This window comes from Penicillium verhagenii, assembly GCF_028828195.1.
Source record: "Penicillium verhagenii strain IBT 33310 chromosome Unknown utg000004l_segment0_segment0, whole genome shotgun sequence".
NCBI classification, from domain to species: Eukaryota; Fungi; Ascomycota; class Eurotiomycetes; order Eurotiales; family Aspergillaceae; genus Penicillium; species Penicillium verhagenii.
In genome coordinates, this window is record NW_026643168.1 from 1 (window position 1) to 17,439 (window position 17,439).

The window sequence follows — 17,439 nt, forward strand, 5'->3', positions numbered from 1 at the left end:
AAACACCCTAAACAGCACCCTAAACACCCTATTTTTATACTTATAGGCTAGAGCTTAAGCCTTAATTAGTAATAATCCTTTAGTAAATATTATATCTATATATCTTATTAAAAAGAGCTAATAATATAACTATTAATTAGTATCTTAACTATAAGAGTATAAATAAGATATCCTATAAGTAAGTCCCTTATTAGCCTTATACCTATTAGTTAGTACTAAAACTCTTAATATTATAATTAGCTAGGTTTATATAATAGCCTTAAATTAGCACTCTAAGGCTATATAATAATCTACTAATTATATTAATAATAATCCTTATTAGATAAACTTTGTTTTTATTACTATTATATATTTATTAAATAGTATATCTAGTAAGATTACTAATAAGACCTCTAAATATTAAATATTATTATCCTTAAGTCTTTCCTATATATATATTACTATTATCCTAGATAGCTTAATATTCTAATAGTATTTTAAGTAAGACTATTAGTATATATTATTATAATTATAAGTATTATATAGTAGAATATTTATTAAAATAAGTATATCTACTTAATACTTCTACCCTATTACTACCTATTTATTATTAACTATAATCTTAGTTAGAGGATAGATAAACCTAAATAATCCTATAAAAGTCTAAGATAGTAGATATATTAGGTTAGTTTAGAGTTAAGTCTTATTACTATAAATTAGTGTTTTTACTATCTTAGTAATATTATTAGTTATAGATATAGGGTAAGATTAGTTAAAAAAGATTATAAATAAGCCCTTATAGTATTAGATACTTTCTAACTATCTTATAGGACTACTAGCTAAGATACTATAAGATATAATATATAGCTAACTAAGCCTTATATAATCACTATCTTTTTTATAAGATAATATATTTTACCTTAGAAAAAAGTCTAAAGTATAGTAATTAATATAAACTAGAATTACCTAATTACTCTATACCCTTACTAAAACTATTAATATTAACTAGGTTATAATCCTAGCTAAGATTATTAGCTTATACTCTATATCCTTAGAAAGTTAAGATAATTATATAACTAATATACTAACTAAGAATATATAATATATTATATATAGATATAGTAATATACTTAGATGTTAAAAACTTTAATAGTAGATTAGTATCCTTATTTATAGGGGGTATAGGTAAGAAGAATATTAGAAGTCTATCTAATAAATAGATAGATCTTACTTTTTAGGATAGATAATAATTATAATAGACTAATCTAAAAAAAAAGTAATTATAGTATAGCTAATCTATTATAGTAAGAAGAATTATCTTTATAGTTAAGGGTCTTATGATCTATCTTAATATTAGTATATACTTTTAGTAATATATAATTAATTATAGTAAAATAGCTTTTCTCTTAGTATCTTAATATTAAGTATTAATACTAAGTATTTCTTACTAATCCTAATAACTTAGGGATATTAATACCCTACTTTTAGCTAAGATGCTAATTATAAGACTAATCTTATATTATATATAGGTGATTAGAAGATAAGGGTAACTAGATTATATATTATATACTCTTGGAGATCTTAGTATTCTTACTTCCTAATATAAGTAGCCCTTATTATATAGATTAAGGTAAGGGTCTAAGGTGGGGGTCTAAGGTAAAGATTATTATAAATATTATTTATCTTAAAACCTAATGTTGAGTATTAGTTCTTTTACTAGGTTTTATAAAAGGTTATTTGGTGATTGGGTAGTACTAAGATGAGATTTTTTTTTAGGATTTTATACTTATTACCTATCCTCTAATTACCTTGTTAAAATACTAATTTATTATTAATAAATATAAATTAAGAGTTCTTTTCTTAGTTTATGAGCTAATATATATCTAATAGAATCTATCTCTATATAATATCCTATATATCTTAATAATATTATAGGTATTTGATTATCTTAATCTAATATATAGTTTATATTAAAGTATATATTATTGGTTTCTTAAATAAAAGAGTATATTAAGTAATATATTTATAAAGGACTGATTACTATAGATATCTAACTTAGGTTAGTGTTATAGTTAGACTTAGTTAGTCTTAAGTTAGCTTTATGGGAGTTAGCTTGTGGGAGTTAGCTTATGGGAGTTAGTTTATAGGTATTAGTTTATAAATATTAATTTATGGGAATAGACTTAAGAGAGTAGTTAGTGGAAGTTGGCTAAGAGCTAAGAGGAAATTAGATATATTTATTTAAGGTATACTCTATAATTATTTTACTTGGTTATAGCTATAATTTTATTTATAAGAGAGGGAGAGCTCTAAAATAATCTTTAAGAATTAATTAGAGTAAGTATTAGTTGATTTAAACTTAAGATTAGTAGGGCTATTATATATAGGTTATAATTTTAGTTAGAAGCTACTAGAATAAGTTAAGTATTAGGTAAAGTTGATTTTAAAGAGTTATAGGGAGATCTTCTTAAGCTAATATTAACTAACTTATTTTAAATAGCTATTATTATGTATGGATTAGCTTTGTAGGATATTATATAAATAATATAGCTCTTATATCTAGGATAATCTTATTATTTTTATTATTATATAGGAGTAGCCTTTCTTACTAAGTATTAGTAGATAAGTATATTAATATTAATTATTCTTGTTTTAGAAATATGATATTATATTTCTATCTATGATAGGTAAGTATTAATATTATTTAATATTCTTACTTGATAAGTAGTTTAGTTAGTAAATATTAATATTCTTATTAATTTATCTAGTTATTATATAATTAATCTTTATTAATCTCTATAAATACTTAGTAGTAAGTAAGTATATATATATTATAGCTTATTATTTACTTAGTATTAGTAATAGTATATTAGTAGATTCTTTATTTTTTTACTTATACTTAAATAGAGGTATATGATTAAGATAAGGTAAAAGCTAGAATTTTAGTAGAGCTTTAGTATAGTAAATTATCTTAGGTAATAAGACTCTTAATAGACTAGCCCTTTTATAGGTTAATTGGATATAATTATAAAATAATATTTTTAAGAGTATGCTTATTAGTTCTTAATATTTTATTAGTGGAGTGATGTGTATAAATATGGGTGATATAAAGCTATATTTGGTAGCTATATTATATAGTCTATAAGATTGGTAAATCTAGCCTAATTAATATTATAAAGCTAGTTACTAAGTTCTATTATTTTTGGATTAATTTTAGTTAGTAAGATTCTATCTATCTTTTTATTTTAGGTATTACTATTTAGTTATATTAGTTATTTTAAGGTCTAGAGATCTTATATAAGTTATTATAAATCTATACTATCTCTTATAGTATTGATTAAATTATATATTTATTATTTAAGTAGAATAGATCTTTCTTGATTCTTATTAGTTACTAGCTTAGATACTACTATAGTTTCTAAACCTCCCTTATTATCTAATTATATAATATATAGCCCTAGTCTTAATGTTATTAAAGAGAAGTGGATTTAAGCTTCTAAAAATCTATACTTATTTTATTAGTGAATTGAAAAATCTAGATAATTTGGTATTTAGTGGTTTTAATTTTACCTAGGAATTTATTGTGCTAGGTATAAGGATCTATAAAGAGGAAGCTATTATTATATATAGGTATTTATTGTACTACTATAGTAAAATAAAGAAAAGATCCTATATATTAATATTGGATATCTAGCTTAATTACTTATTATTTAGGTATAGTAGTAAGATTTATGCTATGATGATGTGGTATAAGATATAAGCTTAGTATCTCTATATTATATTATCTAGTTAAGTCCTTGTGATATCTATACTATTATAAATACCCCTATATGATTGTGTAAAGTCATTCTTACTTACTCTTATCCCTTTTTAGTATATTTATTTACTCCTTTCCTAAATATAGTAAGTTCTGTTAGTTTTATCCTTAAGAATGCTATTATACTAAATGTAGGTAATATATTATGATATAATGCTTATTAGCTATCTTATTAATTATATATCTTAGCTTTTAAATAGTTATATATCTTATTAGATATCTAGCTATATATTACTATATAGCTGATGTCTTATAGTGTATAATTACTATAAGGCCTTAACTTATCTTTATAAATATATCTTATATTCTTTATAAGCTCTGACTGATAAAGAGTGATTATAAGGTTTATTTATAGTATTCTTAGGTATAATTATCTAGTTTAAAGTAGAGTAGTTATTATACTAGCTAAACTCTAGGCTAGTGGTGTAGGCTTATTATATATACTACTTCTACTTATATAGTTCCTTAATAAGACCTTAATAATATATTCTCCTTATAGATTAATGATTATTATTAGTAATATAATTATAATATATTATATTATTTGATGGTTATACTATAGTAGTCTTATTAGGGAATAGGGTAGGATAGCTTATTAAGTATATATATATACTATAGATATATAATGTTATTTTATTAAATCTGAGGCTTACTACTATACTTAGTTTTATATAGAACCTATATTTATAGTTATGGAGTAGCTAAGTGTTAGCTTTATATTTATATTATATATGGTTGGCTTTGAATTAACTTAAGCCTTTTTATCTTATGATGTATTGTTGTTGTACTTTATAAAAACTAATATAGGCTTTATTAGTTATGTTTTTATAAGGCCTTTAGAGGTATATAAGTTATATATATAAATTTAATATTAGGGTATTATCTATAGTTTATAATAAGAATGTTATTTATTGATTATAGGAGTTATAGCTATAATATATATAGATATAGTATATATTAAGAAGCTCTAGCTAACTAGATTTTTAGTATAAGACTTCCTAAGTTAATGATATAATATAACTTTCTTTTTAGTATATAATTATTAGCTATATACTATAACTCTATATCCTATCCAGAAGGACTTAATAATAGCTGTTGGCCTAAGAAAAAATAGTGATATAGGTAGGGTCTTCCTCTAAGTCAGACAGAGTATGTGGGAGGGGTGACCGCCTACACAACTTACTCCGTTTAACAACAATATATCTAGACCCAGTATTAACAGTCTGCTCATTAATGTGTTGATAGCTGTCACTATTGATAAATTATTTCTAGTGTTGGTTACTATTTTCTAGGCTAGTCACCATTCCTAAGCTGGTTATTATTCCTAATCTGATCATTATTCCTAAGCTGGTCACTGTTCCTAAGCTGGTTATTGTTCCTAAGCTGGTCACTATTCCTAAGCTGGTCACTATTTCTAAGCTGGTCACCGTTTCTAAGCTGGTCATTGTTTCTAAGCTGGTCACCATTCCTAAGCTGGTCACCATTTCTAAGCTGGTCAACATTTCTAAGCTGGTCATTGTTTCTAAGCTGGTCACTGTTCATGAAGTCGTGCTTGATTGTTTACCAACGCTCATTCAAATATTTACATATTGATAAAACCGGTTAACTGTTTAAACAGCTGGCTCAACTATTAAGACAATCAGTCAACTGTTTAGACAGTCGGTCAGCTATTTAAATAGCCGGTCAACCGTTTAAAAGCCGGCTTAACTATTTAAGAATGGTTATTTAACTGATTATAGACGCTTAGTTAACTGTTGATTAAAAAAGATTCAACTATTTACTAGGCTAGGCTTAACTATTTATAAAAACATACTCCATTATTTATCAAAGCAGGCTCCAATGTTCACCACTAGGTCAACCATTTACACAGGCTTAATCAACTATCATAATTATATACTGGTTACCACTATGGACTATTAATCACCGCATCTACCCCGTCACCACCAACGCCAACCTCAACAGTTATCTTAGTTTTCCTGACCTGTGAGACAGATGTGAACAATGCTTTCTTGCCCAAGTCTAATAGTGTTTGATCGAGCCGACCAGCCTACACATATATGTATACATCCTGTAAGATCAGGTTCTGGATATGATACTACTATACACAACGAAATCTGTAATAGCAAAGTTCTGGGTTTATTCGTTCTCTATACAACACTATCTTAGAGTAAAAACAGGGCCTATACACTCTTACGGCCCTGCTATTAGTGTCCTCACCCATGGCCGGAGCCTCAAAGACTGAATTATTGATGGAGGCACATAGGTCTTCGCTTCTTCAACTGCAGAGCGAGAGTTGAATACTGGTCCCTAGCACCATATAGAGGTGCCTACACTTTGCTAGAATTGCTTGATCTCGCAGCTCCCCCTGCAAGGCATATTTGTAACACAGACCTATCCTGCGGGGTAGTCTTGTTCTCGCAGCACCCCCTTGCGAGGCATATTGATAACGCAGACCTATCCTGCGGGGTAGTCTTAATCTCACAGCACCCCCCTGCGAGGCATATTGATAACGCAGACCTATCCTACAGGGTAGACTTGTTCTCACAGCACCCTCCTACGAGGTGTATTGATAACACAGACCTATCCTACGAAGCATTTTTAGTAACACAGAGCTTGTACTACAGACCCATAGCCACGGAAACCCTCAAGCCTACAGACAAGAGATGGAAATAATAACACACGGGAGTGTGAGGAGGAAAGTCCTGATTTTTTTTGGGCCGGAAATCTTGTGCCTTTTATGTCAAGTCAGCTACATCTCTTCACAGAAACCCCCTGCGCAAATTCATAGGAATGGCCACTAATTTAGGAGGGCATTAGAAAAGTAACTTAAAAATCTTTGGTCAGAAGACGTACATTCTATAGATCCGTGGTTGGCCTTATATTACCAGGGGGACCAGCCCTTAGTTCCGCCAAATCAATCATCCAGACTCTCCATTTCTTACAGTAGGTTACAGCAATATTCAAAATTGGCTTCCATGTTTTACACAGAGAAACTATCCCAAGCCCTACCGCCAAGACTATGGTGAAACTGCCTAGGCCAGATTCGGCTTGGCTGCAAATCATCCTTGTTTTGAACAGTCTTGACGTATGGTACGGAACATCGGACGAAATACGGCCCCGTAAGTTACCCGTCTAGTCGAATCAAATTCTAGAATTTCCATACAAACCAGGGGCTATTGCCGGTAGGCTCTTACAATCTGAAATTTGATGAGCTTATTAGATAGGAGCTACCTCATGAATACTCCTATACCTACTACATTCGAAAGCTATGTATTTTAGTAAACATGGGGAACCATAACTACTAGATATCTAACTGCATTAGTATAAGAGAAACAGAGCTGTTTGTCTTTGTGATAACAGAATTTATTAATCTGATACTTTTTTTACGATCGCCAAGCAAGGCTCTACTCCAGAGCAATTCAAAAGGAGAGAGTATTATTCTGCCGAAGAGGCACATGAAGATTATGTGCCTACAATGTCCGCCAGGTTTAAAAACTTGATTGGAGGTTTCCCTAGAACTGGCTGGGAGTTGGTGTTCCTCTTTGGTTTCAATCAGCACTTTAGTAAGCTAGAAAGATGGGGATTTACTCTACACTCACCATTCAGATAAAGTAGCCTTGTAAGTTATAGTATACAGATGGCCAGGGCCTAGTTTTCGGTTGTAAAGTCAAACACATTCGGCCATCAATAGTAAAGCGGCTTTATCTTAGGCTGATGACTTGAGGGTATAAGTAAGGTTTGCCATACTTGTTAGTGTGGAGGGATGATCGGCCCTGAGCTTCGTCTTGCGAGTCTCTATGACCTGTACCTTGAGCTGCTCCGCCTCTTCCCATTGGCCCTAGTTCCAGAAAGTCAACGCCAGATTAGCCATACTTGTTAGTGTGGAGGGATGGTCGGCCCCGAGCTTCGTCTTGCGAGTCTCCATGACCTGCACCTCAAGCTACTCCGCCTCTCCCTAGCGGCCCTTAAGTCGGTAAGCCTCTGCTAATATTACAGAGCTATTAAGTGTTTCTTTATCTTCCGCGTCTAATATATTTAATCTCTGCTTTCTCGATATAAATACCATTTCCCGTGATTCTAGGATATTACCATATTCTTACACATACTACACCCCCTTATAAAGTAACATAGCTTAGGTTTGTAGATAGTCTTGCGATTTCGGTTAATATAAGACTGCTAATCTAATATAGGGAAAGAGTATCTAATATCTCTCCTAATATTTATATTAGCCAGTTAGAAATTCAGTATATAGATTATTAATAAATTATTCCTTCTACTCTTCATCCTAGCTATAGGTTTTTAACCACATATATACTATAAGCTATACTAGCTAATATATTATAAATATTATACTATTTTTACTAATAATAATAAAGGAATAATCTCTAAGAGTAGTAATATTACTCTTAAAATTATTATCTAGATTATTTTTAGATAAACTTTCTATATTATCTCTACTAAAGCTATTTATAACTTCCCTTAAAAAACCTAAAGCTTTATGATTTTTTGTTATACCTTAAAGCTATAGAAGATCCTCTAGGATTCCCTACTAGTTAAAATAGCTTATAAGGGATAGTAGATTAGCTGTAGACTACTGAATTTATTAGATATAGCTAAATGATATTTATTATATTAGTAGAATAAAGTTCTTTGTCTCCTAGTCTTAGTTTATATTATATCCCTTATGATTTAGAAGTTTTATAGCTTACTGATTACTCTGCTGAAGCTTTTTAAGGTATTCTGATACTAAGTAATAGGGTAAGTAGTATATGATATAGCTAGCTGTTTATATAATCACTAGTAGTATAAACTTAAGTTTTTTTATAAGCTAAACTAAGTCTACTCTCTTTATAAATAAATCTAGCTTATAATATATTAGATCTAGTACCTTAGCTATATTTATTAGTTATATATTAATTAGATTATTCTTATAGCTAGTGATTTCTAATATTATCCCTTTATTCTAACTTATAATAATAATAGAGCTATTTAAGGCTCTAAGGAGATACCTTAGTAGTAGTTATATTAAGATATAGTTCTAGGTATTTACTTAGGTATCTATATAAGTTATTAGTGGTTTATAAAGAAGCTTATTATTATCTATATTATCTAGTATAAGGATCTATTTTCTGATATTTCTATCTTATAACTAGTTCCTAAAGAGTTAAAATATATTTATATTATGGTCCTTATACCTAGGAATCTTAGTATAGTTAGCTAGGTTATAGAGACTTTCCTTGTAGTGTACTATAGTGCTAGTATGAACCTAGAAGACCTAGGTATTGGTTGATTGCTGTTGGACCTAGTGGTAGTATTTAATAATAAGCTAAGTTTTCCTATTATAAAGTTAGCCTATATTAGGCTGCTGTTAATACTTGTGATACTTAATCCTATACTGCTGAGACTAATGAGAACTATCCTAGACCTAGGGACTGATGATTTCTTATGGATTATATTAAGGATTTTATTGTGGCTAATAAAGTCTAGGTTATGTGTGAATAGTACGGTTGATAGTGGCTCTGGGTGTGACTCTGGTAGTTCTAGGAAAGTATATTGTTGTTAGTCGATCTAATGTGATCCTGTCCTATATGCTTTTGGGAACTGACTAGATATGATATTTATTACCCTATTATTAATCCCTACCTGGTAACCTGAGTTTTGATCGCTAAATTTCATAGATTCCATACTTAATATTTATATATTTAATCGTGTTTTGGACGAAAGCAGATTACAACCTCTTATCGAGGGGTCCCATCCTCAGCCTCACTATCAGGTAATCATGGGCGCTAAGCCTTGTATAGATTCGGTATGTGTTACCCTATGCGTATCCAATCATCTAGCAGCTAGCAGCTCGGTCTATTATGCGACTGATATGCTAGTGACTACTAGTGGATTGAGAAATAGCATAGAAATCAGAAAGGTGCTTCCGGGGCCATTCTGTATGTGTGTGTTCCGTGGTAGCATTGAAGGTGATGTAGAGGGCTGCAATTACATGAGCGCGGTCGGGAGATTGGAGACAGCAAGCGGGCATGATCCAACGACGTCGGCGTATCTGTCTTGTCAGGTAATTTACATTTCTATCCTGACGAACAGGGATTGTTTCTAGCCTAGCCGAATCCGGACTAGGCTGTTTCATCAAGTCTTGGCAGTGGGGCATGAGATAGTTTCTCTGTGAAAAACATGGAAGCCAATTTCGAATATTGCTGTACGTCTTGTACCGTCGCCGCGTCCGCCACAAAGCGATGGATATTTTGCCTAGGGCATCGTTCCGATGTGTGGAAGTCGACGTGACTCATCGTTGCCGAACCAGACTCTCCTCCCTTGCTAGAAACAGTGCTCGCCAACAAAATCTCAGCCCTAGTCAAGAAATACCAGCTACCCCGAGTCCGTTGGGGTCGTCGGAGGCGGTCATGCAAATATCATCCCGATCGAAAAGATACACGATGGGCGGCGTGAGAACAGGGAACAGGGATTCCGGAGCGCGTCTTCTGGTGGGTGCACAGATCTTGGTCCTCACGACGGGCGTCGATCATTGTGAACGGCTGGCAGTCTTAGATCGCCGTGTAGCCCGCAGGCGTGACACAAGGCTCGTCGCTTTTCCCTCCTTGCTTTTTGCTTCTGAACGCAAATCCGATGGCAAATCCGATGAAGGTCTCTTTCACCAGAAGAAAGAGAGCCATCGATTACGTCGACGGTTACACATGATGGGATCATGAAACGCGCAGCGTCGAAGGTACGGCTGTTTAGGCATAACATCGTTCATTCACCTCAAGCGGAATTAACGACACTGACAGTGCCAGCTTCTTGCGGTACTGGTACACTTGATGAAGCGACGGGCGCTCCAGCTTTCGAAGTCAAAACCCTCGGCGTCATTATCGACCTGGTATTGCTTTTCAAATAAAGGACTGGAAAGGCTGGCGAACCAAGATAAAAGCCCCAGCCACCAATTGTACGCCGAATTGCTGATCAGCTACCAGGATGTGTGAGTTCAGGGTCCCTTCTCTGGTCCATTTGCCCATGTGGTGCCCAACCGAACATACCTCTGAGCAAACCTCAAGCGGATCACCAATACCCAAGGCCAAGTTTGACTGCCATCTTCCGGATATTCTATTAATTTCAACGTGCATGTCGCCAGTGTCCCAAACGAGGCGGCATGTTGAGCAACATGCCTACAAAAGGCCCAAGACGCATACTGCCGCGGCTTATCCGGCTCAAACCATTGCCTTAGCTGCAGTCAGTTCTTGTGGGAGTTGCTCTTGGAAGTTGGGTGGGAATCAGAGATGTCTAATCGGCGAGTACTCCATGACCATTCTGATCTGTTACAGCTATGATACCAGCCGAAGCGAAATTGATTCGAAGCAATTATGATGTGACGTAATGAGGATGTGTTGGGTCGAAATTGGAAATTCATGCCAAAGTGAGGTCTGTGATGTCCTAGCATCCTGCCGGGAATCCTCAGAGCAAGCGAAGGATTGGAAAAGGTCGAAGATGATAAATCGTGAGTGAGCTCTTCGCCGAACCGTGTTTAGGGACGTATTTTGAAAGGATACTGTCATGTGCGGATCAACTCCGCGAGACATGGCGCAAACACTCGCACGCGTCTTGCACAGCCTCACCGCCTTTGCCGTCGCGCTGGACGTTTTGCCTAGGGCCCTTCTACCAAGCACTGCTGAGCGAGCGCGCCAGAGTCAATACCCACCATTCCTTGTTTTGGCGGACTGTGCTCTGGAGACAAGCTCCCATGGATGACTTCTTGCCAATCCCAATCTCGACATCTTCGGATACACCACGCTGTCTTCCCACCCCTGTCTTTCCACCAATGAGGGTAGAGCACCGACCATGTGACATTTTTGCCCACGACAAGTAGCTCCCCATCGACGAGTCTTGTCCTTTTGCAAAACAAAGAACCCACCGATCTCAGTCAGTCGTCCTCTCTGCAAGAGTTGAGCCAATGCGCATTCCAGTCGTCATCCGCTTGGCCTTTGCGCATGGATACATACATTTGCGGATACCCGTCCCCGTACTTTCACAAACCGAGACAAGCCGAATTCTGAAACTTCAAGATGCAAAACAATGCAATGGCCCAATTGAATGAGTACTTCGATGGATATGCCCGCTCCAATGTACCCTATAGACTCGTCCACCAAGCGACCCACACCCGAGTGTGTCCGCTGGCACTTCAAGGCATACAAGGGCAGTGATTAATCCTTGTGTGGGTAACAAGAAGGCCAGCATCTGATAGGAAGCCAGTTCATGCAGTCCGCGTGCTCGGCTTATAAAAGTCTGAGCCGTCTATTGGTGCATCGAGGCAGCTATGAAATGTGGCCACTGGTGGGCTAGTTCGGCCAGCAAGGCTCAATGGAACTCTGGATTTAAGAAGAGACGCATCAGTGCTTGGTCACACCAGTCATTCTCCGGGTTCTGGGGACATGACGGGCCGAAGGCCGGAAGGTGCTATCCCTTGCTATCCCATTTGAATAATGTGCCGTCTCCAGCAGCATAGAAGAAATTTTGGTCCTGGCGGAGCCGTCCAAAACGGAGAGGATGTGTCCTTCCAAATCGTTGATGACCTGGGGATATTTTATTGGGCATGGGTACCGCTCCGCACGAATTTCTGAACTGTTCTGTTGAGTAGTCATCGGCAGGGAGCACGTGCATACATACATATATACCTGACTATCAGCCTACTTGTATTAACACAAGGCAACAAAAGGAGACAACCATCCACAGTGTGGGCACTGAAGCATCACCTTTCAGCAGTTCGAATTCGATTTGATTCCTCGAAATTCGCAGACTTCTAACAGTTCGAAAATTCGTGCGGAGCAGCACCCGGGCGTTTCCGCCATCGCGTCCCCCTTTCTTTTCGCTGATTCCAATACAGACGTGCAAGATCTCGCCTCCAGCCTCCTGGCAGCTCTCCAGATCCTCTCTGCTCGTCGTCTTCTTCGGTCTATTTCGGGGGAACCTTTGCCTGGACCTGTGCTTGATATTGAGGAATCTGCATAATGATTCCAACTATGGGTTATAGTATAATGGGATAGCCTACCGTCTGTATCTGTATTCAGTATAATGAATTGGTGATACTCAGTGAGATGGCACTGGGAACAATAAAGGTCGATTTCAGAAAGAACACGTAATATCTATCCCGCTGTTTTGCAACTACTGAAGATCTCGATATGAAGTTTGAGATATCTGGGGCAGAGATATCGTGAGTACAGCAATACCTCATAATAAAAGTGGACCACTAAACCATATTGCTGTTGCGACTTTCCGCCATGTCGTACCCATCATTTGGGCAGCTACCTAGGATCGAAAGAAATGGCGTAATTTTGCAAATGATGACCACCAACATCCTTGAAAGCTTTTCGCTCCTTGATCGTCTCCTTCATTTTGAGATTCCAACTCATCAACGACAGACTTGAATCTTGGAAGTCGATCAAATTTGTTATTGGGTTGTCTTGACACTTGTCAGTATCACCAATTTCAACTTGAATTAGATATGACAAATCAGATATACTCACAGTGGATGTGGAGATGGTAAGGGACGACTCTCTGAAACGGCTTGCAAGCGTACCGAGGGGTGATATCTCTCCAGCGATAAAGAATGTGAACGTATTTCCAACGGAATACTATTGATAAACGGTATTAAAACACCTTCTGCTAGCAGCTCACGGGCATGATGAATGGTGAGGTCCAATTGTGTTGGTTTCGGTGGAGATATCAGGACGTTGTGGTTGTTGAGTAGGTCTCTACGAAGATCCCCTGGAAGGTTGAGCTCATTCGGGGCTCCAGTGGATATATACGTGCTCATTATAGTTTTCCACTGTTTGCCCAGACGTCGTGTCTCGGGTGTCATATGTCCTTCATTCCCGGCTACTCCTGAGTAATAATAAGCATCGATGTAACCACTCGCTTCGGCTAAAAAGTCCAATGTTTCGATACAATGGTTCCGGGACAGGAAGTCGACAAATGATTCAAAGTCGTATGGGGCACGCGCATGGCCAGATATGATATTATTGATAGTGGGACGTGATTGCCCTGAGCCTTGCCCGAGAATTTGTGTAGTTTCCGTATCAGATGACGACGCGGTAGTCGGGGTATCTTTGCCCTTGCAACTATATGCCATCGATTAAATCAGGTGCGAGCTGGGTAGATAGGATATTGAGAAAATTGTAGAATGAGAATTGACAATATTGAAGGAATTATAAAATCTTTTCAATTCTACAGTATTGCATTGGACGGAAGTACTTTCATTTATCAGTCTTTCGCATGAGGCATACTTCACTTAGTAACCATTGGTTTGCCACGGAAAGTACAGTCTCTTGCTTGATGTTCTTCCTTTGATTGGTCGGGATATCCTCGCCCAAACCCGAGCGACCATCGCTCATGGTAGGTCAAATGGGATCCATGGTAGAAGAGCATATCGTGGAGGTCAAGAACGAAATCCTCAGATTCATTTGGGAGGTGCCCCGTGTATATCTAGTTGAGACACAATGAGTTACACCTCTGCTTCGGCAGGGGTTATCCATATATTGCTCCATGTATTGTCCATTTACACGGGTTTATCAATCTCTGCAATACAGCCAAATTAGCTCATCTGCTACTGTAAAGCATTATCATCTGAGTACTTTTGGTCTAGGTGCATCGAAACCTTATCGCTACCCAGCCCATATACCTAATTAATCCATGCCACGGGCCAGAATGAGGCGAATCTTCAGCCCCGAAAACAATTTGGCAGCTGATGGGTACATAACGGAAGCGGCTCAAAACTTACATTCATTAATCTTCCCCTGAATAGTGATTGCATCGACATCTTATCCTTTAATGACCTTCACCCCAGACTTTGAAGCCACTAATTTCCGGGACAGTGTAGGACACACTACACAGTCTATCGTGACCTGCCTTCGAAACAACGAGCTGAATACGAAGAAAATCCAACTCCTCCTGTCAAAGTATAGCCTGGATGCACTACTTGACGGTCGGTTCATTGGCACTGCACGGTCTGATGGTCGCTGCGTTGACCATGCGACCCATTTACTCTTTGCCCACGTTGACTTTATTGCGTGGCTGGTTTCGCAGAATTACACCATAACTGCGAGCTCAGTCAAATGGTACAGCTGGAGAACAGTGTTGAACAGGCGCCGCTTTTATTTATCGCCGAAATTTGCACAACCGCAGGAGATAATTGAAAGAATCCGCGACACGGAAGAAGTTGTTTGGGCTGAAATAGCCATCTACCAAGTGAGCTGATGTCTCCAGATTGTTTATCGAATTTACCTGCTAAGTATCGTCTCAAGATTACTACCGGCCTAGTTGGCTTCCAAAATCCTACATCGCTCTCTCCTGCTTCAGAGACTACTATATCCCTCGAAGGTAATTCCCCACTTTCCAACGCCATTCGATTATATGAATCGAGTGGTCTCAGTGGTACAGAATTCTTTAATGTACTTCGCAAAGGCTGGGATACTGTCGAATTTCTCTATTGAACTTGAGCTACAGGAATAAAGTACAACTGTGCAATAGCAAATTACCAAGGTGGGCAAGGGCCACCAAATTGCAGCATACACGAAGTTTAGCGTAGATTCTGAAGTTTCATCTACCTGATTAGACTAGTACAAGAGTTGAATAAATGTCTTTACACCTCCGGCGATTCGATCTCCCAGGCAAGTATCTTTTCAAGTTTAAATCAATCTCGGTTCATTCAATCAGAAAAAAAACATGATGACTCATTAGCAGCAGGCTGACTGGCGTTCTCAGCAACGGAATAGCAGAGTGCACTAAAAACGATATGTAGCGTAGAGTGTCATAATACCAATTTCGATTTGGCTGATCTCGCAGGAGCTCCAAGTCGCACCCGGCCAACACGTATCAAACGGGAGCGCAGCATGAGTATAGAGACATCTTTATTTAGCTTTTCAATTTCGACTGGTCATGTGATGGTAGCAGGGTTCTTCAGGTCCAGTGCCTGAGGCGGAGAACGAGCGCATTTGTACGTAATGTTGTCCAAGGCCTCTGGTGTTCCCTACGAATAATCACGCAGCCCTACCTTATAGACGTGGTTGCGGGTGATCGACTGCGTAGGTGGACATGTGTAAATATCGCCTTCGAAGGAGATCAGAGATCAACCATGGGTCGAAATATCGGAATAGTGGGCGTACCTGGAGGGAGGTCATTTATTTCAGCAGCAGGTATTGCCCCCAAGTGTATCTTGTAGGAATTCTAGACCATCGTGCGCTGTAATCGGCACGGTGTGATGGACACGATTCCTGAGGCCGTACAATAGTATGTGGGCGCTGTCTGGGAGATCTTGGGCGTAGGAGTCTCGTCCAAGGCTGATTAGGTCAAGGTATCAAATTTGGTCCATGACGGCGATATTTCCATGAAGCTGGTCCAAGACAATTCACCTTTCTGTGGAAACATGGCTTATGTCGGAAAAAATCGCCATAAGAAGGTGATAAAAAACTTGAACAGCCTCGAGGGTCCAGAGAGATGTGGATATGACCCAACATGATGGGCCAAGGAGTCCTGGGAATCCTTTCTCCGTATTTGCCATTTCCTTCCCAGAGCACCCATCTCCGATCTTCATTCTACAATGAGCAGAACAGTCTTTATCAATTCAAAAAGGAATTCACCGGGCGCGTTAATCTGGTCAGATTCAAAATTAATGCCTTGCCCCGTTGCCATTTTGGAATCCTTGAGCCGTCAGAGCGAGTCCTTGAAAGGAGAACGGACCTGCAAGTTCTCTCCCCGCAGGCCACAACTGGAATTCACGGCTCCGTTCTCGCGTTGCAAATACAGATCACGATGATCAGATAAATCTCTTGCCCGATCGAGTCGAAGGCTCATCTTGCAACGCGTGGACGTGGTTGGCGTCGGGGTTAATGAAAATTTATGATCATTTATGATCAAGATGACCATCTCTTAACAGTTCCATCGAATTCCCCACCGACCGACCGACCGACCGACCTACCTACCTCAGACCATCCGCTTTGGATTGGGCAAATCGGCTGCATGATGACCCTATTGCCACTCGATCTTCAGGGCAGTGGCGAACCATCTGGGTCTGCCGTGTGAATAGCAATTCTTGAGTTTCATCAAATTCTGGCCCCTCTCGCATAGACTTGTTCCATGATGGTAGGTAAAGCAATGTCATCCCCTCAGGATAACACATCACTCGTGCCTAAAGTCCAGACCCAAGCGATGATGTCCCCCGGCATATGGAAACCACCGAGGAAGCATCTTTGAGGAAGGAGAAACGACACAACAGTGAGGGTGTATTTTCTGACTCGAAAAAGCCAATGCCTTGCAACGATACTGGACCTAAGCAGGCAGTATTGATGTGGCGGAACCTACCTAAAGAAGACACATTTTTCGGCCGTTTAATCAAAATGGCAAGGCTCGACCAGGCTTGTTCCCCTAGTCACCAGATGCACACCCGATCAATATTCCAACATCACGAGTTCCTTGGGATGCCTTTGTTGATGATCATGGAATCATCTTTCCGTCCACAAAAAGAGCACATCCAGCTGGGAGCTTCACACGTAGATACCGGGCGCCACTATTTATTCGTGTTGATTGGCCCGTCAATGCAACAATGAAGATGTGAAGGACCAGGCTTCAAGGTCTATGGCATTGTTTCCAAC

The 17,439-nt window shown here is 37.6% G+C and overlaps 4 protein-coding genes across 4 annotated transcripts; 2 read left to right on the forward strand and 2 right to left on the reverse strand.

Moving 5' to 3' along the window:
- Positions 1-4,947: 4,947 nt before the first annotated feature.
- Positions 4,948-5,389, forward strand: N7466_002967 (uncharacterized protein; the record flags this gene model as incomplete). The annotated part of the gene is made up of 2 exons (XM_057162364.1): positions 4,948-4,958; positions 5,089-5,389. 2 exons carry the CDS (start codon positions 4,948-4,950, stop codon positions 5,387-5,389), a joined length of 312 nt encoding a protein of 103 aa, XP_057023479.1.
- A 6,063-nt stretch (positions 5,390-11,452) lies between these two features.
- Positions 11,453-11,644, reverse strand: N7466_002968 (uncharacterized protein; the record flags this gene model as incomplete). Its single annotated transcript, XM_057162365.1, has 1 exon — positions 11,453-11,644. The coding sequence occupies one exon, from the start codon at positions 11,642-11,644 to the stop codon at positions 11,453-11,455; it is 192 nt and encodes a 63-aa protein (XP_057023480.1).
- Positions 11,645-12,183: 539 nt separating this feature from the next.
- Positions 12,184-13,185, reverse strand: N7466_002969 (uncharacterized protein; the record flags this gene model as incomplete). Its single annotated transcript, XM_057162366.1, has 3 exons — positions 12,184-12,366; positions 12,599-12,746; positions 13,100-13,185. 3 exons carry the CDS (start codon positions 13,183-13,185, stop codon positions 12,184-12,186), a joined length of 417 nt encoding a protein of 138 aa, XP_057023481.1.
- Positions 13,186-14,620: 1,435 nt separating this feature from the next.
- N7466_002970 (glyoxalase family protein) lies at positions 14,621-15,282 on the forward strand (the record flags this gene model as incomplete). Its single annotated transcript, XM_057162367.1, has 2 exons — positions 14,621-15,037; positions 15,082-15,282. 2 exons carry the CDS (start codon positions 14,621-14,623, stop codon positions 15,280-15,282), a joined length of 618 nt encoding a protein of 205 aa, XP_057023482.1.
- Positions 15,283-17,439: the final 2,157 nt, after the last annotated feature.